This window comes from Vulpes vulpes, chromosome 15, assembly GCF_048418805.1.
Source record: "Vulpes vulpes isolate BD-2025 chromosome 15, VulVul3, whole genome shotgun sequence".
Lineage (NCBI taxonomy): Eukaryota > Metazoa > Chordata > Mammalia > Carnivora > Canidae > Vulpes > Vulpes vulpes.
The window spans coordinates 5,900,844-5,927,606 of NC_132794.1; the positions used below are offsets into that span (position 1 = coordinate 5,900,844).

At 40.5% G+C, this 26,763-nt stretch overlaps 2 protein-coding genes across 2 annotated transcripts in view; one reads left to right on the forward strand and one right to left on the reverse strand.

Moving 5' to 3' along the window:
- LCA5L (lebercilin LCA5 like) overlaps positions 1 to 26,763 on the forward strand; it is a 280,078-nt gene that overhangs the window by 201,999 nt on the left and 51,316 nt on the right. The window lies entirely within an intron of this gene.
- The window catches only part of SH3BGR (SH3 domain binding glutamate rich protein), a gene marked incomplete at its 5' end in the record, with an annotated part of 65,843 nt that overhangs the window by 36,942 nt on the left and 2,138 nt on the right, over positions 1 to 26,763 (reverse strand). The window contains 2 exons of the mRNA XM_025987273.2: positions 5,887 to 5,967; positions 14,612 to 14,797. Coding sequence (XP_025843058.2) covers positions 5,887 to 5,967; positions 14,612 to 14,797 — 267 coding nt within the window. The remainder of the gene's footprint in view (positions 1 to 5,886; positions 5,968 to 14,611; positions 14,798 to 26,763) is intronic.

Here is a 26,763-nt window from a genome sequence, read left to right on the forward strand (position 1 = left end):
CCAACATCATCACCTCCACTATATACTTCACCATCACTACCGCCACATCCACTACCTCCATCACCTCGACCATCACCAACACCATTACCACCATATCCACCACCATCACCACCTTCACTATCACCTCCACCATCGCCACCACCACCATCACTTCAACTACCTCCACTACCACCTCAGAAAATGGAAGATTCCTTCTCAGAGAAGCTCAGCTAAACCAACAGCAAAAGCTCACAGTCCAAGATCCCTAACAGAAAGCCAACAAGTCAGGGTGCCTGGGTGACTCAATCAGTTGAGCATCTATCTGCCTTCAGCTCAGGTCATGATCTCAGGGTCCTGGGATCAAACCCCATGTCGGGCTCCCTGCTCAGTGGGGAATCCGCTTCTCCCTCTGCAGATTCCCCTCACTTGTGTGCACTCTCTCTCTCTCTCTCAAATAAATAAAGAAAAATCTTTTTTTAAAAAAAGCCAACAAGTCATCTTTAAGTTGTCCCGTGGTAAAGTCTACCACACAGAAAGTTGTGACCATGGATTCAACTTTTTAGAACCTTGTTCTTAAAAACAAATATCCCCAGACATCTGAGAAAAATATCTTACATAAAAGTAAAAAGGAAACAGAGAAAGGGGACACAGAGAAACAGAATGCAGAGAGTTGAAGAAACTGTATACAAGGAAAAGCCTTATTTAATAAACTCAGAGTTAAGAAAAATTATTTGTATAACAAGAACAAGAAGCTATTTAATAAGGGAGTAGCCCAAAACAAGGAAAGAAAACAAACAAAAAAAAAACTTGAAAGAAGTAAAATATGATAGGGGGAAAAACAGAAAGTGGAGTAGAAAATGGAAGAAACCTCCCAGAAAAGAGAAAAAGACAAAAACATCCATGTTTTTGAATATGAAAGTGAAGAGATTAGAAAATTGTAGAATTAGTCCAGAGGGTTTAATATTCAAATAAGAGGAATTCTAAAAAGAAAGAAGAAAAGAACATGTGAACTAACAGGAAATGAACCACCACAGAGGTAATACCCCAGCCTCACCCTTTCCAGAACCAAAGGGCATGATTTTGCGGATTCCAAGGGCCCAGCAAGCACATAGCACAAATAACAAGGAAAAGACCTCTACCCGGCACCTTATCTTCAAAACAGAAAAAAAATGATCCTTAAGTCTCCCAGAAATGAGAAAAACAGAAGCACACACAAATAAAAGATCAAGAGACAGGCTGGCATCAGGCTCTGCAAGAGCAACTCTGCAAATCTAGACAGAACCTGGAGCAGCACCTTCACACTTCCCAGATGGACTCCTCCCATTTGTCAGAATTCTGTGCCCGAGCAAACCAGAAAGGAAAGGTGAAGGATGCAGGTTTGAGGTGGGGCCTTCTGAGTGTTGTGATAATCCTTGTGGCACCATCAGACCTTTATGAGATCATATACAATTTGATCAAAGTTAATTTTTAATACTCAAGAAATAATCTTTTCACTAAGAAATGAAAATACACATGGAGTCACAAAGATGCACTTAAGATAGAAATTCAGGGCAGCCCTGGTGGCCCAGCGGTTTAGCGCTGCCTTCAGCCCAGGGTGTGACCCTGGAGACCCGGGATCAAGTCCCACGTCAGGCTCCCTGAATGGAGCCTGCTTCTCCCTCTCTCTCTCTTTCTCAATCTCTCTCTCTCTCTCTCTCTCTCTCTCTCTCTCTGTCATGGATAAATAAAAATAAAATCTTAAAAAAAAAGAAGATAGAAATTCATCAACACCACACTTCCTCTTCATAGCACAATAAAATCAGAAACTAAATTCTAGTGCATCTGGGCGACTCAGTCAGCTAAGCATCTGCCTTCCAATCAGGTCATGATCCCAAGGACCTGGGATCAAGCCCCACATTGGGCTCCCTGCTCAGCAGAGAGCCTGCTTCTCCCTCTCCCTTTGCTCCTCCCCCTGCTTGTTCTCTCTCTCTCTCTCTCTCTCTCTCTCTTTCTTTCTCTTGCTCTCAAATAAATAAATAAATAAAATATTTTAAAAAAATTTTTTAAAGAAACTAAAATTTAAAATTGAATCTGATGCTCCCAAGAGCAAGGAGATTAAACATGCTCACTGATCTTTGTGTGAAGCTGGTATGCCAGGGTGTGCAGGATAAATATTCCTAGCCCACCAGAGAGAGATTTGGAGGCACATTTCAAGCGCATAAAGACATTCATGCACCTTTGTCTCACTAAAAGCACTACCAGAAATGTATCCTTAGGAAATAGTCCAAAAGAAAGACAACATGTTTCATATCAAGAATTACTGTAGAATTCTTTATAATTAAAAAAAAAATGAGCAACAAATATTCAAAAATATAAGCACAATAAAAAAAATTATGGCACACCAACTTGATAGAATATTCCATGAACTATTTAAATGACTGTTGTGAGGGGATGCCTGGGCAGCTCAACAGTTGAGTGTCTGCCTTCGGCTCAGGGTGTGATCTCCCAGGTCTGGGGATGGAGTCCTGCATCGGGCTCCCCACCCGGAGGCTGCTTCTCCCTCTGCCTATGTCACTGCCTCTCTCTCTGCATTTCTTATGAATAAATACATTAAATCTTTAAAAAATAAATAAGTGCCTGAAAAATAAAGGAATAAGAAAAAATGAAAATAAATAAAGGAATAAAGTCAATTAGGATACATCCATTTAATGGAGTATTAGGTAAAGGGATCACATGTTCATGAGCATTGTGAAAAACAGCACACCATTACAAGTAAAGAAATGAAGGGAACGTGGTGCCCAGGATCTGCTGCGACTAAGGAGAGGATGCTTCACTGTGACTCCTGGGTAAGAGGGGTCTCTGCCTAAGAATTTGACATATAAAAGGTTAAAGGAAAACTCTCCTTTCTAAGCTTTGCCAGACTACTGTTGACCTGGGATAGAAGTCTTTGTTAAAAAAACAAAAACCAACAAACATAAGGAAACAAAACAAAACAAAAAAACCCTACTAGGTCTTCAGCTGTAAAATCTAGACTCTCAAAAAAAAAAAATCTAGACTCTCCTTCCACCATCCACTGGCCTGAGGTCTGGAAAGAAGGGACTGAGAAGTAACAGGAATCTGTCCAGAAGGGTGGCAGGGTGTGAGAAAGCAAGGACACCTGGCACAAGCAGAGTAGAGCACCTAGATTCATGACTCAGTTCCAGCAGCAGGAATGAACAGGAACTCTTTAAAATGATCAGATGGCATTAAGGAGGTCATGTGATGCGATGAGCACTGGGTGTTATACACAACTGATGAATTATTCAATACTACATCTAAACTAGTGATGTACTACATGTTGGCTAATTGAATTTAAATTAATTAATTTAATTAAGAAATGTGATGCCTCTTAATTAATTAATTAATTAATTAAGCAATCAGATGTTGGGGCACCTAGGTGGCTCAGTTGGTTAGGCATCCAACTGGATTTCAGCTTAGGTCACGATCTCAAGGTCATGAGATCGAGCCCTGCTTTGGGCTCCACAGTGGGTGTGGAGCCTGCTGAAGATTCTCTCTGTCCCTCTCCCTCTGCCTCTCTCCCCAAAATAAAATAATAAAATAAAATGAAATAATATCATCAGATGCTGTCATATTCTCTTGTCCATGGGAAATGCCCCCAGAGATAACTGACCATGTATAATCCCTCCTTCTCATCACCAGATAGTTCTCCTTTGACCCCTGAAGCCTGGCTTCTGTCTACACCTCTCCTCAGAAACTACTTTTGTCACAGCCACCAAGGACCTCCATGTTGTCTGGGCCAATAGTCACTTTTTGTCCTCACTTGATTCATTCTTTCAGAAGCATTGGACCCTCTTCTTTGAAAAATGTTCGTCGTTGGCTGCCTTAATGCCACATGCTCCTGGTCTCCTGCTTCAAAGGCTCTCCATCTTAGCCTCTTCAAGTGACCTCTGCTTATCTACCCAGCTTTAAGCTTGGAGCACTTCCAAGCCTGGGCTCCTCATTGTCAACCCTCTATCAGTATTTTAGCTCTATCCACATGCTAGTAGATTCCACGTGTGCATCTTCAAACAGACCTCAATGAGACATAGATCAATCTGCAACTACCTCACTTCTTTACTTAGGTGTCTCATTCAAACATCACCCTGTAAATGTGGTCCTCCACCAAAGTGAATGTCTACACCCAACAACTAGAAGCAATCATTCATTCCATCTCTACCCCCACATTCATTCTATCAGCAAGTCTTATCAATTATTCCTCCAAAATAGGCCCTAAAATCACCTACTTCTGTGTAGTTCTATCCCACCACCCTAGTACAAGCTGCCATGACATCTCATCTGTATTACTATGATAGTTTGTACACTTGCAGTTCATTCATCCTATAGTAACCAAAATGAGTTTTCAAGAAGGAAATAAGGTTACTTCTCTGCTTAAACCCCTTACAATGTCTCCACTACACCTAATATAGAATCCAGAGCACCACAATGGCTCACGGGATGCCCACCTGTAGCTCCCATCTCCTGTGATACTTCCACCCCTCACTCCAGCAATGTGGGCTCATGGCAGCTCTTAGAACTTTCCATGCTCTATCCTGCCTCAGGGAATTTTCACTCGTTCTTTCCTTTGCCTGAGCTAGTCTTCCCTCCACCCTTTCTTCCAATCTTCAAGACACAAGTGACCTGAGTGTCCCCACCAAGAAATGTACCTTAACACCAAGGCACCATGTCTTAAATGTAATAACTAAACTAACATGACCCAATTAACAAACTCCTATACCAAATAAAACTTCCATACCAAACTCCTATGCCAAATAAAAAAGATTGAATTGCATGTAATAGCCTTTTTTAAACTGTTAACAGAGTGTGTGAAATGTGTTGCATTTAAGATGACCAAAGCCAGAAAGCTATTTCACTGAAAGGGAATATTTTCTTCCTCGTATAAAACCACTAACCAACTGTGAAATTTACATGTTACATTCAGAGAAAGAATTGGTGCTAGACCTGCATATGTTAACCTAAGCACTAAGAGGTCCCAAATGGCATTACCTGAAGAATGCTGACATATGAAAGACAGCACAGCCACATGCCTCTGAGACAAACCCATCTCTATAAGGTAGGATTTTGAGTTGTTTCTCCTACAATGAGAATTAATTTGGACTCAGTCATCACAAATCTCTTTTGAAATGAAGCTGAGTACAAACAAATTAATTAAGAAATAAATGAGTTAAACAAATGTGTACTTGTATCTCTGGAGAGTCATGTGCAAGATTCTTGGGAGAAGTAAGGATACAGTGGCTGGTGCATGGACTGAGCCAGATGGTCTCCATTAGACAAATTCACGATATTGGCTTCATTAGTATAATTCTGTGTTTAAATGACATAATTATATGTAATCAAAGATGAAACAACACCAAAAGGAAAAAAAAAATCTGTTGAGATTTATCTTGTTCTGTGTCTAGATCTTACCTTACCCCTCTCTTAAAAAAAAGCAAATCCAACACATTTTAAACGGAAAGAATTAATATAGGGTAATATATTATTATAAAATTAACCAAGATAAGCTACATGAGAAGTTAATTCATTACAAAATAATTTCAGAAATGCAACCTGGGAACTCAAATCTTTATTTTACATTTTTATTTAGTGTATTTAAGATTATTGAATGCAATGTTTCTTAATCTTGGTATTTATAAGTAAGCAAAACTTATTACAACAAGGTGTAAACAACAAAAAAAAATGAAAAGCATAGTTTTAGAACATGCTCTAGTAAAAACCTTGCATTATCTCTATGCATAAGACTTCATTAGAATAAGGAATATATGAGAATCATCCTAATTTAAAGGTCATCACTTATTAAACAGACTTGGATGTTGATTTCTAGCTTCATTTACTCTGACTTCTATGGGGCCCCAAAGGGGTGTTCAAGCTTACCTTTGAGCCTGGAGGAGGAGCCAAACCAAGAAATGAATAAATAATATTCTCTTCTTTTGCAGAGAAGAAAGAGTCAAAATCCTTGAGGAAAAGGGAAAGAATGTTTAAACCCCATTGCACACCTGTGAGCCAGAATATTTACCTAAGTAGGTCTTTTTTATTAGTCATTAAGTTAGAAGCTAACACAAAAGGTTATCCCAGTTTGTTTTGTCAAAGATGACTAACCCCAAAAGTTAAGAAATCTCTAACCATGAACTTTACATTTGTTTTTAATCATTTCACTGTGGAATACAGAGCAATGAGAACTCACACACACACACACACACACACACACACACACACCTGTTCATGCTCAGGAACTGCAGACAAGACTCAGATATACAGAGTGAAAAGATTCTCCAAAAGTTTCATATCTTTATCTGGTTTCCTTATAATTTGGCCCTATGATTTGGACCCTGATCAGCTGTGACTAAAACAACACAGGATTTCTCTAATGCTATGTAATAGCTTCTATAGGACAAGACCTATCATCAGACCTTCTGATACTAGCAGCCACAGGATTATGGAGGGTTTACAGTGGCACTTGTTTTGGCAGAGTGGGAAAAACTACCAAGTAAGGTGAAACATGGTAGCTGATTAAAATCTGGAGCTCAGGGATCCCTGGGTGGCGCAGCGGTTTGGCGCCTGCCTTTGGCCCAGGGCGCGATCCTGGAGACCTGGGATCGAATCCCACGTCGGGCTCCCGGTGCATGGAGCCTGCTTCTCCCTCTGCCTGTGTCTCTGCTTCTCTCTCTCTCTCACTGTGTGCCTATCATAAATAAATAAAATTTTAAAAAATTTAAAAAAAAAAATCTGGAGCTCAGTAAAGCTGTATCCACCCTGCCACAAGCTCACCCAGGGGTCCATCCCTAAATCCACACTTCAGTAGTGTGGTTGTCAATAGCTCAGAAAAGTTTCATTTCATATAATTAAAACATAGGAAATATTCACCAGACTACTTCATGAATGCCAATCTTGTTCATCAAGGAGCGATCAGTTTCTTCACACACCGAGGGTGGTGTGTCTGGCCCAGCTTGACAGACAGCACTCAAACTTAGTCATCTAACTGCCCTCTACTCTTATGTGTGTTAAGAAGCTTAAAACCAAATACAAGCCACTGACATTGGGGAAAAAATGTCATGTATTCTTGTGTGTCAATCTTATCCAAACCTTTATTTTCCTACCCATTGCTCAGATTTTCTCAGTGGTTAATTGTATTCTTTTATGTTGAATGCATTTTTTGTAAGCTTCCCCAAATCTTAGTTGAAGAAAATAGAGCATCAAGAGCAAGTAATCCTTTGGTATTGATTCCTGGAGCGTGCACTGGCTAGATGTTGTTAACAATTACATGATAGAGGGGTGCCTGGGTGGCTCAGTCAATTGAGCATCCAACTCTGGATTTCATGTCAGGTCATGATCTCAGGGTTGTAGGATTGAGCTCCACATCAGGCCCCATACCTTGTGAGGAGTCTGCTTGAGATTCTCTCTCCCTGTGCCCTCCCTTCCACCCTGCTCATATACTTTCTCTCTCTAAAACAAATAAATAGTTATTTTTTAAAAGATTACATGATAGAACACATTAGTAGAGAGTAGGTGAAATATAAGGTGAACTTATTCTATTTTTTAAAAAATTCTATAAACATCTGTAACTTCTCTGGTTGGCCAGCTTTAGAAGCTTTCAAGTCAAGAAAGGTTTTCTTATTGAGTGAATTGTCTTTTGCTTCAACTTAGATCCAAATAACATCTTTTTTTCTTTCTTTCTTTTTTAGGTCCAAATGGCTTCCCTAATTTCTCTAATTTGACTCAGCAACAATTTGTCATTATTTTTGACTTGACACTAACAAATAGAAACAGAAAATAATGAGTATAAAATGTTTTTTCAACTTCCAGTCATGTTAGTGTAGCAGATTAGATGCCCTGAAACACTATCTCAAAAAAAAATTTTTTTAAGAAGCCAGAATAAGAAAAGTCTAGATACATTGCTGAGCTGATACAAAAGGAAAGATTATTGCCAGGTGAGACCAGGCCTTCTAAGAATAAGCAATACCAAGGCTGAATTCCTGACAAAACCAGTAGATCTTTTATGCCCACTTTGATGCCATGGAGAGTAAAGGCTGGAGTGGATAAAGCCTGGAACTCATGGTAAGGAATTTTATAAAAGGACAGCAGTGAGGGAGGGAGTAAAAGAGGCAGGCAGAAGGAGGAAAGAAAAAGCTTCCCCAGGAAAAGAATGACAATTAGACTGACAACTGGCTTCTTAACAGCAACAAAGAAGTTGGAAGAAAGTGAAATAATAATTTCAATGTCTTTAGAAAAAGCAATTATCAATCCAGAATTTTAGACTCAGTGAAACTATTTTTTTCAGTGAAACTATTTTTGGACATGAGGATAGAATAGACATTTTTCTGGAAAAAATATTTTTGAACAAAAATTTGGAGAATTTATCACCAATAAACACTCACTTAAAGAAACTTTTATAGGCTATATTAGACCAAAGGAAAGTGATTCCAGATGTATTATCTACAATGCAAGAAGAAATAATGAGCAAATATATTAATAAATATGTGCACAAATCTAAACTGAAACAAGTATTGACTATGAAAACAATAATTAAAAGTGTCTAATTTATGTGGTGCAATGATGGCCAACAAACAAAAGTACTAAAAACTCAAAACACATGTAAATAGGGAAGTGGTGATTAAAGTATGAAGGCTCTTTTAATGTTTGGCACACACACAGTTGTACTTGTTGTTATTGCTCTTTAAGCTCTGTATTTTTATCACATGACACATTTCATACTAAGTTTTTAATGATGTGAAATAGCTTGTCCAGTAACCTCTGTGTGCGGAGAGTGCCCTGCTCCCCCCCACCCCAAACTGGGCTTGCATCCTGCCTCCTTTGCAACCCTGAGGATACTTTCCTGTGCTCAATGGCCAAGGTCCCCTTTGGTTGTGTTCAGGCCCAGGCAGGCACCCAGCTCTTACCTGGGCTAAAATGCACAGAGTCCAACTGGGAATTGACAGACATGTCTGCTACTTCCAGTTAGCATTCCTCTGCCAGGCGGGTAACCTGGCCTCCACTGCGCCTGGCTTCCCATCGGGTGTCTCTTTTCTCTAGCTAACAGTTGTCTGCCACACCCTGGTATAATATCTTCATCTGTTCTGCAAAGAGCAGCAGGAGTTCACACTGGCAGAGATGATGGTACTCAGAACTATCCTTGACATCCAGACCTCTTACTGCCCTAGTGCAAAAAGTCCACTGCTTGTCCTTGAGGTTCCCTCTACCTACCACCATCATCAGGTGTGGCATATGGGTGACCATTCAAGATGAGACTAGTGATTCAATATAAATAATAATTATTCTTACAGTAAACATTTCAATCTCATGGAAAGACACACTGACTGGCCATCCAGATTTATACCATTTTAAGCCTGACATAGCCTTGGGAACCTTTGAGTCTCCGTTTAAAATCTGAAGCTACAATACAAATGACTATTTTTAACTACTTTCTTGGAACAAAGCCCTCTGTCTCATTAATCCCCTTTTGCTAAGAGTGTCCACAGACTGCAGAAAAGCAAATTTAGCCAAGTTGCTCATAAGATAAACTACTAATACCTCTCTGAAGGCAGAATTAAAAAGAATTAATATTAATAGTTAAACATAAAACGATTTATAGGCTCAGGGCACCTGGGTAGCTCACTCAATTAAGCATCTTGATTTTGGCTTAGGTCATGATCTCAGGGTCCTGGGATCAAACACTGTATCAGGCTCTGAGCTCAGCAGGGAGTCTGTTTGAATCTCTCTCTCTCTCTTCTCTCCCTCTGCCCCTCCCCCTGGTGGTACATGCATGCACTCTCTCTCTCTCAATAAATTAAAAAATTTTTTAAATAATAATAATAATTTTCAGGTTCCTTTCATTAAATCCATATTATATGACATAAAATATTATACACATATACATATGTATAAAATAGTATATAAAATATTATAAAATAATATTCAAATATTCTATTATAATATAATATGTACTGAAATATTACAAATACATATTCAAATATTACAATATAATCTTTTTTAAAAGTAGAAGTTTTTTCCCTAGGAAAGAGGAAACTTTTCGTTTTCTTTCACAACTAAATGAAAAAAATCATAGATCAAAATAGGATAAGAAATGCTCTCAAGGTTTTCTTTTCATAGCAAAAATCAATTGCAGAACTTTTACCCTAAGAGTTAACATAGATTGAAAGCTACATAGTTCAATATTTTCTCTACTATAACTAACCTTAATTTAAAAGGATGGTTAAGGAATCCCTGGTTGGCTCAGTGGTTGAGTGCCTGCCTTCAGCCCAGGGTGTGATCCTGGAGTCCCGGGATCGAGTCCCACACTGGGCTCCCTGCATGGACCCTGCTTCTCCCTCTGCCTCTCTCTGTGTCTCTCATGAATACATAAATAAAATCTTTAAAAAATAAAACAAAAAATAATAGGATGGTTAAAATAAACAAAAGTAAGAGATTTATTTATTTTTTTTTTAAATTTTCATTTATTTATGATAGTCACAGAGAGAGAGAGGCAGAGGGAGAAGCAGGCCCCATGCACCAGGAGCCCGACGTGGGACCCGATCCGGGGTCCCCAGGATCGCGCCCTGGGCCAAAGGCAGGCGCCAATCCGCTGCGCCACCCAGGGATCCCCAAAAGTAAGAGATTTAAAATACTGCTTTCACTGGAAAAGTACTAGAAGAAAAAATGAAATTATTCTTTTGATAATTTTAGAGTGCAGAAAGCTTTTATAAACAAGACTCAGGATCAGGAACCATAAAGAAAAAAGATAGATGAATTTGTCTTCATAAAAAATGTTTAAGTTCTGCATTCCAAAATATATCACTTTAAAAAGTCAAAAGAGAAAAAAAATAAAAATAAAAAATAAAATAAATAAAAAGTCAAAAGATAAAAAATATGGGAAAAAATCACAACATCTATGGTAGTAAAAGGGCTACTTTCCTTCACAAATGAAGGGATCAAACACTGTATTTTCTGAAGGTCAAACAAGAAATTGCCAACATTAGTCAAAGCAGGACTAACTACATAATTTGTGAGGTCCCCATGCAAAAATGAAACATGGGGTCCCTTTTTCAAAAACTATGGTGGATTTCAAGACAGCAGGGCATTGGACCTACTTTCCTTCACAAATGAAGGCTTTTACAAACCAATAAATATTATCTGTAACCCAACAGAAAAATAGCAAGTCATGGGGGGGAAAAGATAGCTTATAAACATGGGAAAAGGGCAGCCTGGGGGGCTCAGCAGTTTAGCACGACCTTCAGCCCAGGGCCTGATCCTGGAGACCTGGGATCAAGTCCCAAGTGGGGCTCCCTGCATGGAGCCTGCTTCTCCCTCTGCCTGTGTCTCTGCCTCTCTCTCTCTCTCTCTCTCTCATTAATAAATAAATAAAACCTTCAAAAAAATAGGAAAAAATGTTCAGCCTCTTTCACATAGATAGAAATCCAAGTCAAAGCAGTGAGAATATATTTTTCATCCAATAAATTGGCAAAGATCCAAAGGTTTGTATAAAGAATGTTGTCAAAGTCACAGGGAGTTCAACTAGCCACTCGCAGATTAGGTTGGTGGAAAGAAAAGCTGGCACAAGTGCAATACAAGGCCAAGTGCCAATATCTTCTGTAATGAAAAGTGCATACATGCTTCAACTCAGCACATCTTCCAGGAATTTATCCTACATACATATATTCATTCTGAATACAAGGATCTGTGTGTATAAAGAGATTTCTTGCAGCATTGTTTGTATGCTGTTTCCCAAATGTTCCCCACTAGAGGACTGTGTTGATAAATATGTCACATATGACGCAGCATTTTGCAGCTATTAAAATAAGGAACATGTGCAGTTATACAATGATCTCTGAGATGTGGTTATTAGCTAACAAAAATCAAATGTGCATAGCACACTCACATTTTCAGGTGATATACTATGTATTTATATAATGTATACTATATTAGGGATACACAGAAAATTTCTGAAGGTCAAACAAGAAATTGCCAACATTAGTCAAAGCAGGACTGACTACATAATTTGTGAGGTCCCCATGCAAAAATGAAACATGGGGTCCCTTTTTCAAAAACTATGGTGGATTTCAAGACAGCAGGGCATTGGACCAAGCAGAAAGCTCTCTTAAGCATGGGGTCGGCAGGATTTCCCCGATCACACAGTTCCAGTGAAGCCAGTCCTCTCAGGGAAAGGAACTAGAGTCACAGGAGTCTTACATGGGAGGGAGAGTAATTTTTACTGGAGACAATTTTTGAACCATTTAAAATTTTCAGTGTGCACATATAAGGACTGAGCTAAGCCTCTGAAGAATGCTAAAACACCTATGTATATCTATACAGCCCTGTGCTGGGTTGAATAACGTTCCCCCCAAATCCATGTCCATCCAGAATGTGAGAAAGCAACCTTGGATAGTTACAGATGTAATTAGTTACAATTAGGTCACACTGGAATGGGGTGAGCCCTATTCCAATGACTATTGTCCTTTAAGAAGGCCAAGTGAAAACAGAGAGAGAGACAAAGAGAACACAAGGAGAGATAGAGATTGAGGTGGAAGAGATAGATCTGCAAGCCAGGGAACACCAAAGGTTGTTGGCAATCACCAGAAGCTAAGAAAAAGGCATGGAACAGATTTTCCCTCATAGCCTCCAGAAGAAACCAACCCCACTGACATCTTGCTTTCAGACTTCTGGCCTTCAGAACTGTGCAAGAGTACATTTCTGTTATTTTAAGGCACTGAATTAGTCAACTTGGGTCACATAACAAAATGCCATGGGCTGGGGGCAGGGGGTGACTGAAACAACAGAAATGTATCATCTCACAGCTCTGGAGGCTGAAGGTCCAAGACCAGGGTGCCAGTACAGTTGGATTCTGGCGAGGACAGACAGCTGCCTTCTGGCGGTGTGCTCACAAGGTGGAGAGGGATCTCTCTCTCTCTCTCTCTCTCTCTCTCTCTCTTTTCCTCCTCATTTAAGAGCACTTATCCCATCACAAAGGCCCCATCATCATAACCTCATCTAAGCTGATCACTTCCCAAAGGCCTTATCTCCAAATATCATCACCATTCAACATATGAATTTGGGAGGAGGGGGACACAAACATATAGCCCATAACAGCCACCATGTTTGTGATGCTTCATTAGTTACATCAGTCCTACAAAACTGATACAAACCTCCAATAACCAAACACTCTGTGCTTCAAATCAGAGGCAGGCCCAAAAGCTTTCCAGTAAATGGGCAGATAGAAAATACTTTTGGCTTTGGAGGTCATATGGTCTCTGTTGCAACTACTCAGCTCTGCCATTGTGCAAAATCAGCCACAGGTGATAGGTGAATGAATTCATGTGGATGTGTTCCAGTAAAATTTTACTTACTAAAACAGGTAGCTACAGGCGTTGGCCTTTAGGCTTTAATTGAACCATACCTGCTTTAGATGAGAAACATAATAATAAAAAGGAGCTAACCTAAAAAAACAAAACAAAACAAACAAACAAACAAACAAAAACAGCAGTTGTGCTGATTACTGCATCTTAAAGATGACCTAGAAGGCTTAGATGATTCCTAAGATAACCGCCAGTTCTTGTGCTCTGAAGTCCTTTGAGTTTTTGAATGTTTCTTTTCAACAATTTGATTTACTAACCAGGATTGTAAACTCTAGGGGAAAAAGTGATTTTCAGGTTAAATGAAATATTAAATGTATGAAGTAAATTGCTGCTGTAATCAAAATGTCCAGAACAGTTTTTAAAGTATCTAGATACATTTACACAAATTTATCTTATAACTCTATTAAGATTTTCCTTCTGTAAATCATTCTTTATAAAAGTGAAAGCCTACCCTGTGTCTGCCTGGGTTCATGGATGTGTACATCATAAGGCTGATCAGAATTCTCTTCCAGCTAAAAGTATACTTTGTTTGAACAAGTGACCTCAACTCTTCAAAATGAAATAAGGGAATTAAAATAATCCTAAGAATTCCCAAATCACCATTTTATTGTTTCTATCCTTTTGTAAATTTTTATATTGATGACTCATGGTGGATCTACCATCCAGGTATTGGTATAATAGATCATGTCCTGAAAACTATCAACAAGTTCAAATGCTGCCTCCAAATTAACCTGATTTTCTTAGATTTATTTCTTCCTTTTAGAAAGAGAGAGAGAGGGGGGATCCCTGGGTGGCACAGTGGTTTGGCGCCTGTCTTTGGCCCAGGGCGCGATCCTGGAGACCCGGGATCGAGTCCCACATCGGGCTCCCGGTGCATGGAGCCTGCTTCTCCCTCTGCCTGTGTCTCTGCCTCTCTCTCTCTCTCTCTCTCTCTCTCTCTGTGTGTGTGTGTGTGTGTGAGACTATCATAAATAAATAAATAAATAAATAAATAAATAAATAAATGTGAAAAGAGAGAGAGAGAGAGAGAGAGAGACAATGAGGGCAGAGAGAGAATCTCAAGTAGACTCCCTACTCAGTGTGGAGCTAAATACAGGGCTGGATCTCATGACTCTGAGATCACTGCCTGAGCCGAAATCAAGAGTCAGATGCTCAATAGACTGAGCCACCCAGGTGCCTCCAAATTAATCTGCTTTAAACAATTTCTGATAAACACACATGCAGAAGAATTTTCCAAGAAACTGAATACTCACCCCACAATACTGCTCTTCATTGAAGATCTGGGGGGGCAGGGGGATTCCATTTTGAGGTTTTTTCTCTCCAGGGACATTCTCTCTCATCCACTTCCTATTGTCTTCATCTCCAGCAATGTCTAATTCCTTAAAGTCGATCTTATTAGCTTCCAAAAAGCCCACTACTTCTTGCTGTTTCTTCCTAATCTGATCAAGAATAGAAAAAGGTTATTATTAAACTAGGTTTATTTTTTTAATGTTTTACTTATATTTATATAAATTAAATCCTTTCTCCAACTATACTATATAACAAAAATAATCTTGCTAATATTTAAACAAGGAAAGTGATGAAGTCACACCTCTTCATTATAAAGACTCAATGGAGTGATTGTTAAAATTCTAAAATTTTAATTCCACCAATGTTTCAATCATGATATAATCAACTTAATAAGAATAGAAATGCCCTCATCATAGCTTTTACTTGAGGTCTTTGACGTGCTTTTAAATTATTTTTTTATTTTAAGATTTTTATTTACTTATTCGAGAGAGAGAGAGAGAGAGAGAGGCAAAGACACAGGCAGAGGGAGAAGCAGGCTCCATGTAGGGAGCCTGATGTGGGACTCAATCCCAGGACTCCAGGATAACACCCTGGGCCAAAGGTAGGGGCTTAACCATTGAGCCACCCAGGGATCTCCTCTCTTAAGCTTTAATGCCAAAAAATAAATAAGGATTGGTTATGAAGAAAAGGGGGGATTGGAAGAATAGCAAGAAGGAAAGGGAGAAAAGACAATTCACTACAAAACTCAAATACCAAGTACATCCAACTAAAAAGAACTCCACTCACAGTTATGAAAATGGGCACATTGAACAAAAGTGGCTTTAGAAATAATATAAGAGATTGGTAAGCCCACTTAAAATGAGTGAAAGGGGAAAGGACAGAGGAAAATCCAGAAAAAGCCAGTGGCTGTGTCTCCCAGCTCACAAAAACAAAAACAAAACAAAACAAAAACCTGTTCTCCCTTGGATTTCTCCTTTCCACCTGAGAGACAACTCTTTGTGCCCATCTCCCTACTTGAGGCTCTTGTCTACCAGCCACCATTGCTCAGGAAAGTGGCCCTCTTCACAGCTCAGACCTCTGTCCCCAGAGACAATTACAACCATTTTCTTGTTTCAAAGAATCCACTTCCAGAATGCACAATGCCTTTTTTCATACACCCTAGTAAACAACTTGGAGCACACTCTGTGGACTCCACTAGGAGCCTCTGGGAGAGAGGTCCAGAGTGGTCAACCCAACAGTCAATCAACACTTATTTATCCACTCTACTCTGCACAAAACAGTATACCAAATTCTTCATGTGGAAAAAAAAAATGTGAAGAACTCTCTTTAAAAAGGGGGGGAGGTGCCTGGGTGGCTCAGTCAACTGGGCATCTGCCTTCAGCTCGGGTCACAATCTCAGGGTCCTGAGATAGAGCCCCACATCCTGCTCCCCGCTCCCTGCCCAGCGGGGAGTCTGCTTCTCCCTCTGCCCCTCCCCACTGCTCTCCTGCTTATTCTCTCTCTCTCTCTCTCTCTCTCTGTCAAATAAATTAAATCTTAGAAAAATTTAAAAATTTTTAAAATTCAAAGAACTCATTTGTACATTCTAGTCTGAACATGCTGAAAATAATCAAGAGGCAAAAGAAGTCATTGCTTAAAAATAAGAGTAAAATTTTAAGTATTTTCTTTGACATAAAAATATTGAATATCTTAACTTGTTAACTCCTCTGCATACAATATTTTCTCATATCAAAACAAGTCACTAAAAATGCTTAACAGAGCATGAGGCCCCCTGTCATTCTCTTGTAACTCATTTATCAGCAGAGGTACCAGAATTTGAGAATACCAAACAAATGTTATAAAAGGCCTGTCCCAAACCTAAAGCCTAGCCTCAAACCCTCTTTGGATCAAAACCAATTCCTTTTGTAGATTTGTATACCAAATACATATAATATATTTTTTATTCATTTTTACCAAAATTAAGGAGTTTATCAGTGATTCATGTGTAGAGTATTTCCTTCTTAATATAAGGAAAAAAATAAAGCACACATGGATGTTTAAGCTCTGGAAGCAAATCACCACCCAAACCAAATTCTATATAACTTGGTTTGGGTGGTGATCCGATTGTATATATTATATTAATTATAAATGAATTTAAATAACTTTCTAATTTTCTACAAGTAAATATAAATTGCATATAAAAGTGAATATATGTTATGTACCCACGTATGTATTAATGGTAATCACACATTTACTTTTTAATTAACATTTGCTACATCAACATAACAAAGATAATTCGACTAAAAGCATTAGATGAATAAATCGAAGGCTGCTGTTAGCTACAATACAACACCTAATCAGCAAGATTCAGTTTGGGGCAAGCATGTACAAAAATAAAAATAAAAGTCATACAGATAGGTGTGGGGTGACGGAATTTCCCTTAAGCTTCTGGCACAAGCACTCTGGCACATTCCTGAGTGTCACATATATCAGAAGCAAAGGAGGAGCTCAGATTTCTCCACCATGTGCCCTCCCCTAAATCTAGGCTGGCGTACCTTTTGCTTTTTCCCACCAAAACTGTGCTCCAAATTCCATAGCTTCACAGCTGAATTTCTGAATATTACAAAATCCCATCAGACCTGATGACAGGTTGTTGGAATTAAATTACTATTTTAATTAATCATGTTTTCTATACCTACTTTCCAACTTGTCCACAATTATCCATGCCACTCTATAAACTACTTTTTCCTTTGGCTATTTCCAGAGATAACTTTGCTGTTTGAAGAGTAGAGATGTCTTTGTTTTAGGCAGGTTTACTTTTGATTAAAGTAACATCTTTTATTCTTTAATTCTTTGATTAAAAGTAACATCTTTTATTCTGTTCAAAATCCTGTCTTCCTTCCTTCTCAGGTACCCTCCCAGGAACCCAAATCAGCCTGGCTGAGGTCCACTGCCACCTCACCAATGTTATTTCCACCTCTATTAATCATGCCTCAGGACTTGAGGTTAAATAAAAGGGTTTCATTTTATTCCAAGATTTCTGAGCAGATGAAAAAGAGTTCCCAAAATCCTGACTTGTGTTTCTTTGGTTAGAAAATCAAAGAGAAATAGAGAAAATGGGATGGGAAGATCTGTCTGCTGTTATTTCTTGCAAGACAAGCAATTGCATCTGCAGGAACTTAATGGAATGTTAGGTGCATGATCTTGTGTTAAGTGCTATTTCTCAGCCTCTCACTCAAAAGAGAGAGAGAAGAAAAATTTGTCCCTCTATCCTCCCCAAACACCAGTACTTTAAACTGGGTTAAATGCATCATTCATCTGGTTGTCTGGAGAACCCGAGTTCTGCCTGGGGCTGGAGAAGGGTCTTAGGATGAGCCCAGAGAAGGGGAGAGGGGAGCAGGGAGTACATGAGTTCACCTGGTGGCATGGATGCCTCTGCCTACACTCTGATGGCCACCTTGAGTGTGGCCCTTTCTCCCACAGTCCTCCCTCCTATTCAAGGAGCTCCACAGACCTTCACATGCAAAGTGCAGCTCTTCTCCATGTGGCCTCCTCAGCTGACCACCAGAGACATCAGCTCCCATAGGGCATCTCCCTCTATAGCCCCTGGGAGAGGAGCATGCACAGCACCCAGTGGTTCTCACCACAGACACCCTCTCAGCCCACATCCTACCACTTCTCCTCTTTTTACAGCACCATGGCATTGCTGGCTCCCCAGGCTATACCTTCTTTCTAGGCAGCCCCACTAGAGGATCTGGGGGTCCCTGGGGTCTGGGTCATTTGGAGCCTTTGGGACTTCTGAAAACAGAGGCTCAGAGAGCTCTGTTTTCCTATCTTGTTATATTTACTTTTAAGAAAGTGTTGTTTTCCTGAAGTCACCAGCCACTCTTGATTACTGGAATGTATCAGAGTGATCTTTGAGTCACTTGCTTGGCATCTTCTTTTTTTTTTTTTTGTCTTCTACAGTTAGGTCCCTGCACTTAGTGAAAAACTGCATTTGAGCAGAGGTGACCTGCATTTCCCGCCCTGGCTCAGAAGGCTGCTGTCTGAGCAGCGATTCACTCTTGAATTGCCTCATCTGCCAAACTGGTAAAGCGTCACCCTCCTCAGATTCTGGTGAGAACCAAGGAACATGACGTGTGGAAGAGCATTTTGGATGAGGTGAGAGCCTCTGACTCATCCTGGTTCCCAAGCCAGGTTAAGTACTCTGATCATCATTTTAAAATAACAAAGCTAAGGCACCATTAAACTAAGGAATTTTCCAAGATCTACACCCAGATCCATCTTGTTCAAGATGGAGTTTTTGCTCAAGGGCTGAGGCTTTGCCCCCTATATTTACACTCAAGCAAGGCTGAAAAAAAATGATTGAGAAACCCAGGAGCCACACCATCAGGATCTGTCCTTGAAGATCATGGTTCCAGGGGCTGTGCATCTTGAAGAGAGTGAGGACTGTCCTCTCTCCCTTTGTTCCCCAGCCTACTGTAGCACAGGCCTTTGGGACAACACAGACCTGCTCCCACTCCCAAGGTCTCTTCACCATGTTCCTCCGTAAAGCAGTAAAACATGTGACAGCGCCTTATCATCAACTGTTTAGAGATGTGACACACAGCTGCATATGTGTAAGCCCTCATAAAGAGGTATTTCCTTTTCATTTATTTAATTCATCCCATAGAAGTCATATGCCCTGGCTAATTAAGTTGCAGGCAAGAATCCATTTTTAAAGTAAGGAGGCTGAAGAAACAAGCAGTAAAGCATTTGCAGACTGATGACCCCACACACTGGCAGGTGCCCTGGGGTTCTCCTGCAAAGAAGCTTCTGGGTGAAATCTCCCCACTCAGGAAAAATCATTAGCACTTATAATATGGGAATAATCAGTTTTCATTCTTTAGGATAAGACAGAAATTATTCCACTTATGTGGCTTGGGACAATTCTTCTGAAACATAATCCAGACTCACATATACTAATATTAACTAATAATTAGAACTACATAATACTGATTAACATTAACTAACATTAGCTAATAATTATAATACCTAATAGTTATAACAATCATAATATTAAGTAGCCATATGTAATAATTATAAAATTAATGAATAATTATAATATGTATTAAGCACTGATTGAGCACTTGACACTATGTAAGGTACTCCATGCTTATTTCCTTATTCCTTTAGGAATAAGACGCCATGAGATGAGTACTATTTTTATCCTCATTTTACAGATAAGGAAATTGAGGCTCAGCAAGGTGAAATAACTTTCCCAAGGTCAAACAACTCCAAGTGGCAACAAAACATTTGCTTAGGGAACCAGAATTAATGTGGCTTTTCCAGGACTCTGGAGTGAACAGTTCCTCTCCAGACCCTTTGAGGCTAACTCAATCATACACCCAAACTTCAAGAATATAAGACACCACACCAAATCAAATTCCAACAAAAAATATACAAAAAAAAAAAAAGATAAGATACCAAATAATCCTAACAGAACCCCAAGTTTGTTCACTGTCTGTGGAAGGATGCATAGGGCACTTAGACCTGGCCTACAGAACATGTAGAAGGTTGGCAGGTCAGTGGTAAAAGTTTCCATCAATGAGCATCAATAGCATATTGAAAGCCCACTAAAGCCATTTTATTCAATTAAAAAAATCATTTTTTAATCTAATAATCTGAAAATGTGCTCTTCGTGGATCAATTAAAAGTTTCTGAGGTCATCAACAGCCACAAAAGATTTTATGGTTTTACATCTGGAATTTACTCTCATCTGTTTCTGTTAAAAGATGCTCCACAGATACTAAGCAGTTGCTGATGGATTGTGTTCAGAGGAACAACCAGCCTCTTCTCTCTTGTTCTCTTCTTGCCCTCTGGAAAATGCGTGAACTTTCAGGTCTGTGGGGGACAGGGGGCATTCAAGAGCCAGCGCTGGGGCTGCTCGCGGCCAGCTGCTGGCCGAGGGTATCATCCTGGCTGAGTGAAATCCAAGCTGCAGGATGGCCCAGGAACCAGATATAAAAGGAAACAGCCCCCTTGCTGGCATCCAACACTCAGGACTGATAAAACAGCTTCTCCCCCGCCACAGCCCCCTCAATGCTCAAATGCTCATTGAAATGTCAGTCTCGGATAGACACAGAAGAATCAAACCTAAGATCAAAGCCTGAATCATTGCCAAGGAAAATTGGCTCCTTCTATCATCCTTGTTTCTTCAGGCAGGTCTATCCTGCACAGAATGAAGGCAGGAACTGGAGGGGTGACTCTGAGCCCGGTTCCAGAGAAATCAGATGCACAGTGTTATGGGGTGGGCTCTTAGTACCTATTTTTGGTCCGTTTGAATTCCTAGAGGGTTTAAAACTGTGGCCTTAGAGATGTTTGCTCTTGTCACTGTGACATCATTTTCCCGAAATAATACGATTACACATGCTAACTTTACACTTTTGGTATGGTTGCATCGCACACGCAAGTAAAATTGAGCCTTGAACAACACAGCTTTAAACTACATGGGTCCACCTATATGCAGATTTTTTTTTCTATAAATACAGAAATTGCTTTAAATGTTATTTTCTCTTCCTCGTGATTTTAATAATATTTTCTCTTCTCTAGCTTACTTATTGTAAGAATACAGGTTATTTACATAGAACATAAAGAATATGTGTTAATCGACTGTTTATGTTGTCATTAAATCTTCTGGTCAACAGTGGTCCATTAGTGAATTTGGGGGGAGTTAGAAGTTGTACATGGATTTTTGACTCTGGAGGTGTCAGTACCCTTAAGCAACCACCCCCACCACCACCATTGTTCAAGGGTCAACTGTAATTACACCCAGGAGTCTGGTTCATCACAGCCTTGTTACACAAAGTGTCATGTATTTGCAACTTTAAGTTAGTCTAAGTCTTACAGAATGATTGGCAGAAACATTGCACCCCACCAAAAAAAAAAAACAAAAAACAAAAAACAAAAACAAAAACAAAAAAAAACCCTTTGATTTTATAATATATGCAAACACAACACGACACAAATCACATGTTAAAAATTCTAGTATCAAACACGCCCCCTTCCTGGAATCCCTTTCACACCCAGCTGGCCCGGATCACTCATTTTACACACTTCTCCAGCACGGTTAAAGCGAACGCAGAAAGCAAAGGCACGCGGGCTGACTGCAGAGCCACGGCTGACTTGCACACTCCTCATAAAAGAAAGCTCAGGCCAACGCTGGGCCACAGCCGCTGCTTCTGCCTCCCCGTCTGAGTTGCTCAGAAAGTACGACAGGAAGAAAGCCCCGCGGATTCCATCAGACACCTACCGCTATCGAACCAGAAGATGTGGCAACAAACACTTTGATAACCATTTTGACAGTCGGGAAGAGGGCTCCCCCCTACACACCCCCGTGAGGGAACGCGGCGCCAGACGGATCCCGACCGCGGCCCGGCCGAGCAGGTAGCAGGTGCCAGGTGCAGGTGCAGGTGCAGGTGCAGGTGCCAGGTGCGAGCTGGCGGCCGCCCAGCGCCGTCTGAGCCCCTGCGCCTCCCTCCGCAACTTAAGCCCTGCGCCTGCCCCAGCGGCGCGGGCAGCGCGGACTTCCCAGGCCATTGGCCCGGGACGAGGGGGATCCGCCAGGCGGAGACGGGATTGGTTGATAAAAGCGGCCACTGACTTTGAACGCCCGACAACAGCCCCTACAAGGCCAGGCTGCGCCGCGCACCAATCAGGCCGCCGCGCACCAACCAGGCCGCCGCGCACCAACCAGTCCGCCGCGCACCAACCCCGCGCGCCCAGGCGCAGGGAAGGCCCAGGAGACCCCAGCTTCGTCCCCGAGGACGCCGTGAATGCGAGGCTTTCTGCAAACAGACTGCAAGCGTCCGCAATAAGCCACACGGGCCTTGAAATAAGCAAAGGCTTCCTGCACTTTCAAGTTTTCCGACCCGTTTAAAAAAAAAAAAAAAATTCGGTGAACTCTTATACAATAGATGCCTTTTGTGCGTGGCCCGTTTCCAGTTTTCTCCCCTTACCACCTGTTTCTCCTAAAGAACAGAAGCTGACAGGCCGCAGACGTGTAAGGTTTCACTGACATCCCAGACAAGGCGGAGCGGCAGAGGCGGGCTGTCAGCAGGGATGAGTTCAACAAGTTAAATGTCTTCACTCTTTCAGAGACGTTGGGAGAAAACAAATGTCTGTAACAGTCTCTCTTATTTAGGCAGATCATTAAATCCAGTAAAAAGCCCAAATGCTACCGCCCATTTTTCTAATGGGTTTCAAAATCAAGCTCAAGGACATGAGACGAAGTTACCAGGGGGGTTATTTACTCCTCCTAGTTAACAGTCTCTTTTGTTTCTCACTTTCTCGCTGTCTTTCCCTCTCCCTGCTTCCCTCTCTCACTTTCTTTTTTTTTTTTCTCAAGCCCCTGCTACTCCCGAAGGAGGTGGTTGGTACTGCCATGCTGGAGGGAGGAGGGGTCTGTAGGCCTTCTTTACCTGCCCCCTTCACCTGAGTCCCAGGGCCCTGGAGGCCCCCTGCCCTCCCATAGGATGGGTGTCTGATGAGAAAGGACACCCCACCCCTGCAGCATAGCTCTAATTCATCTACATCAGAAAGAATGACTGAGAAAACCGCTTTTTTTTATTTTATTTTTTTATTTTTTATTTTTTTAATAAATTAACTTTTTATTGGTGTTCAATTTACCAACATACAGAATAACACCCAGTGCTCATTCCGTCAGGTGTCCCCCTCAGTGCCCATCACCCACTCACCCCCACCCCCACCCCCCCCCAGCCCTCCTCCCCTTCCACCACCCCTAGTTCGTTTCCCAGAGTTAGGAGGCTTTATGTTCTGTCTCCCTTTCTGACATTTCCCACACATTTCTTCTCCCTTCCCTTATATTCCCTTTCACTATTATTTATATTCCCCAAATGAATGAGACCATACACTGTTTGTCCTTCTCCAACTGACTTACTTCACTCAGCATAATACCCTCCAGTTCCATCCACGTTGAAGCAAATGGTGGGTATTTGTCGAGAAAACCACCTTTTAACTTAGAGCCTCACTATGCAAAGTTTACTCCCAAAATTAGGCCCTTGGTGAAGATGGTTAATGGCTCCCCAAATTTAAGTCATTAGCATTGTAAATTTTATTTTTAAACCCACCAATGATTATAGGTCATTTTTGCTCCTCTTCTTTCCTGTAATTCCAGAATTGTAAAGTAACCTTATACCATTTTTGTCATACAAAGTAGTTTCTTCAACACATTAGTCTCAAATTCTACCACACGAGCATGCCATTTTTCTCCAAATATGATTTAAGAGTAATAAACTATGCATATTTCTCAATGACTTTGTAAGTCAGTAATAAACTATAGCTGATTCTCATGAGCCCTAGGGAATATACAACTACTAATCATATGGGGCAACACTGCCTTGGACAATGACACGCCCCCTCCATCCACATGCCCTAGGGAGAAAGAATAGCCTACTTAAAGTAAGAATTAACAATTTTTAAGTGTTTCCCATGTGCCAGAACTTCCTTAAGTGCTTTACAGAAACCACTCCTTTAATCTGCACGACACTAACAGTGGGTTCTGCTCCTATCTCTCCTTAAGGATGAGGACAGGAGGGGCACCTGGGTGGCTCAGTGGTTGAGCCTCTGCCTTTGGGCATGATCCTGGGGTCCTGGGATTGAATTCCACATCAGGCTCCCTGCACAGAGCCTGCTCTTCCCTCTGCCTAGGTCTCTGCCTCTCTCTCAGGGCCTCTCACCAATAAATAAATAAATAAATCTTTAAAAAAATAAAAATAAAAGAATGAGGACAGAAAATGGTGCATTCACGACATGAGCCCAATTCATCTATCTCCAGGCCATACCAGAAAAACTCCTGACACTACCCTCACATTCCTAGTGCACCCTCTGTGCACTACGGATAATTTTTAGAACTTTATCCTTTTAACAATGACAATGAAAACATACAAATTAGAAATTTGAAAACTCTAGCTGATAGATCTTTTCAATTATGACAGTGACACCAATAAACTTCAAGATAATTTTTTAACTATTTATTTTTTATTGGAGTTCAATTTGCCAACATACAGCATAACACCCACTGCTCATCCCATCAAGTGCCCCCCTCAGTGCTCATCACCCAGTCACCCCAACCCCCCCACCCACCTCCCTTTCTACCACCCCTTGTTCGTTTCCCAGAGTTAGGAGTCTTTCATGTTCTGTCTCCCTTTCTGATATTTCCCACTCATTTTTTTCTCCTTTCCTCTTTATTCCCTTTCACTATTTTTTATATTCCCCAAATGAATGAGATCATATAATATTTGTCCTTCTCTTATTTCACTCAGCATAATACCCTCCAGTTCCATCCATGTTGAAGCAAATGGTGGGTATTTGTTGTTTCTAATGGCTGAGGAATATTCCATTGTATACATATACCACATCTCCTTTATCCATTCATCTTTCGATGAACACCGAGGCCCCTTCCACAGTTTGGCTATTGTGGACATTGCTGCTAGAAACATCGGGGTGCAGGTGTCCCACCAACTTCAAGATAACTAATAGGAGTACCAAACATTCCAAGGAAGTCTTACAATAAAGCTCACCAAATCTCTGCCTTAGAAAATTCACTTCAGGTATAAGCTGTGTGCTTCAGTAAAATGCAGAAGGCTTATCATTTCACATCTCTAGTCCCTGATGCTAAGTGAAATAATAATACCTTTTTTTTGTTCAAAAATTTTTCAGCTTTGAGGTATAATTGACAGATAAAATCATAAGATACAAAAAAAAATCATAAGACATTGTGGTGACTTGAGGAACATACACTATGAAAAAATGATTTTGTCTAATTTTAATGATAAAAGTGTGAGATATTGACTCCAAACTTCACAGAGATCCTGAGATGATCTTAGAATAAATGTTATCAGATGCTATGCTTTGGTCTACATAATGTTATAGGCAACCTAAAATGAAAAATAAAGGCATATTTTTATCATGTAGAATGACAGTGGTGACCATCAGAGTAACAGTAGTGAGTTGAATAATGTCACCCCCCCCCCAAAATTCGTGTCTCCCCTAAACTTCAGAATGTGACCTTATCTGGAAACAGGATCTTTGCAGATGAAATTGGTGAAGGATCTAAAAATGAAATTATCCTGGATTTCAGGTGGGCTGTAAGCCATATAACTGATGTCCTTACAAGAAAAAAAGGCACTCAGAGAGACACGGATAAAACATCGTGTGAAGACAGGGATGGGGAGAAGAGTGGTGCTGCCACAAGCCAAGGAACATCAGGAGCCAGAGAGGCAAGGAAGGATTCCTCCCAGGAGCTTTCAAAGGGAACATGGCCCTGCCAACACATTGACTTCAGACTTCTTTCCTCCAGAACTGGGAGAGAATAAATTTCTGTTGTTTTAAGCCACCAGGTCTGTGGTGACTTGTTATAGTGGACTTACCCAAACTAATACAGAGAAATAAAGGCATATGTTGATATGTAGCAGAATTACTAAAGGCATTTCTTCAGCTCTGTACTCTTTGGGTCTCTCTCCCCTAGATGGAAAAGAAGCATAAACAAATTCTATAGATTGAGAACAGCTAGCAAAGAAGCAGAGAGACCATTTGGGTGGGAAAGGAAGCTCTGAGGGGCCCCCATCTTTCAGGTTCCTCCAGTCCTGAGTACCAGGGTTGGGAGGTTCACTTAATAATAAACTGTCACAAAAAAAATAAAAAATAAAAAATAATAATAAACTGTCACTTTTGTTACTTTTGTTACTGTCCTGGAAGCATCACCAGCCATACATCAGGCATCTTTCCAGGAATGTCAAGTCTAGGGACACTTGTCTGCTGTATGTCATCCTAGAGATGCTGCCCAGATCACCCCCAACAAAAAGCACCACCACCCACCTACTAGGATTAACTCACCACCTAAGGTTGTAGAAATACAGCCCACCAAAATTAAGAATGGGTCCCCTAACAGCACAAGAAGGAAGGAAGTAGTGACATAAAGGGGAAGCCTTGCCCCCCTACCTACCCTAAAAAACTAGATCTAAACAGAGTCACTTTGGAAATGCCCACTACCCCTACTACATAACATGTAAATCAAAAATCATAAATAGAAAATGTGATAAATTTAACTCTACACAAATATCGAAATGCACTCTAA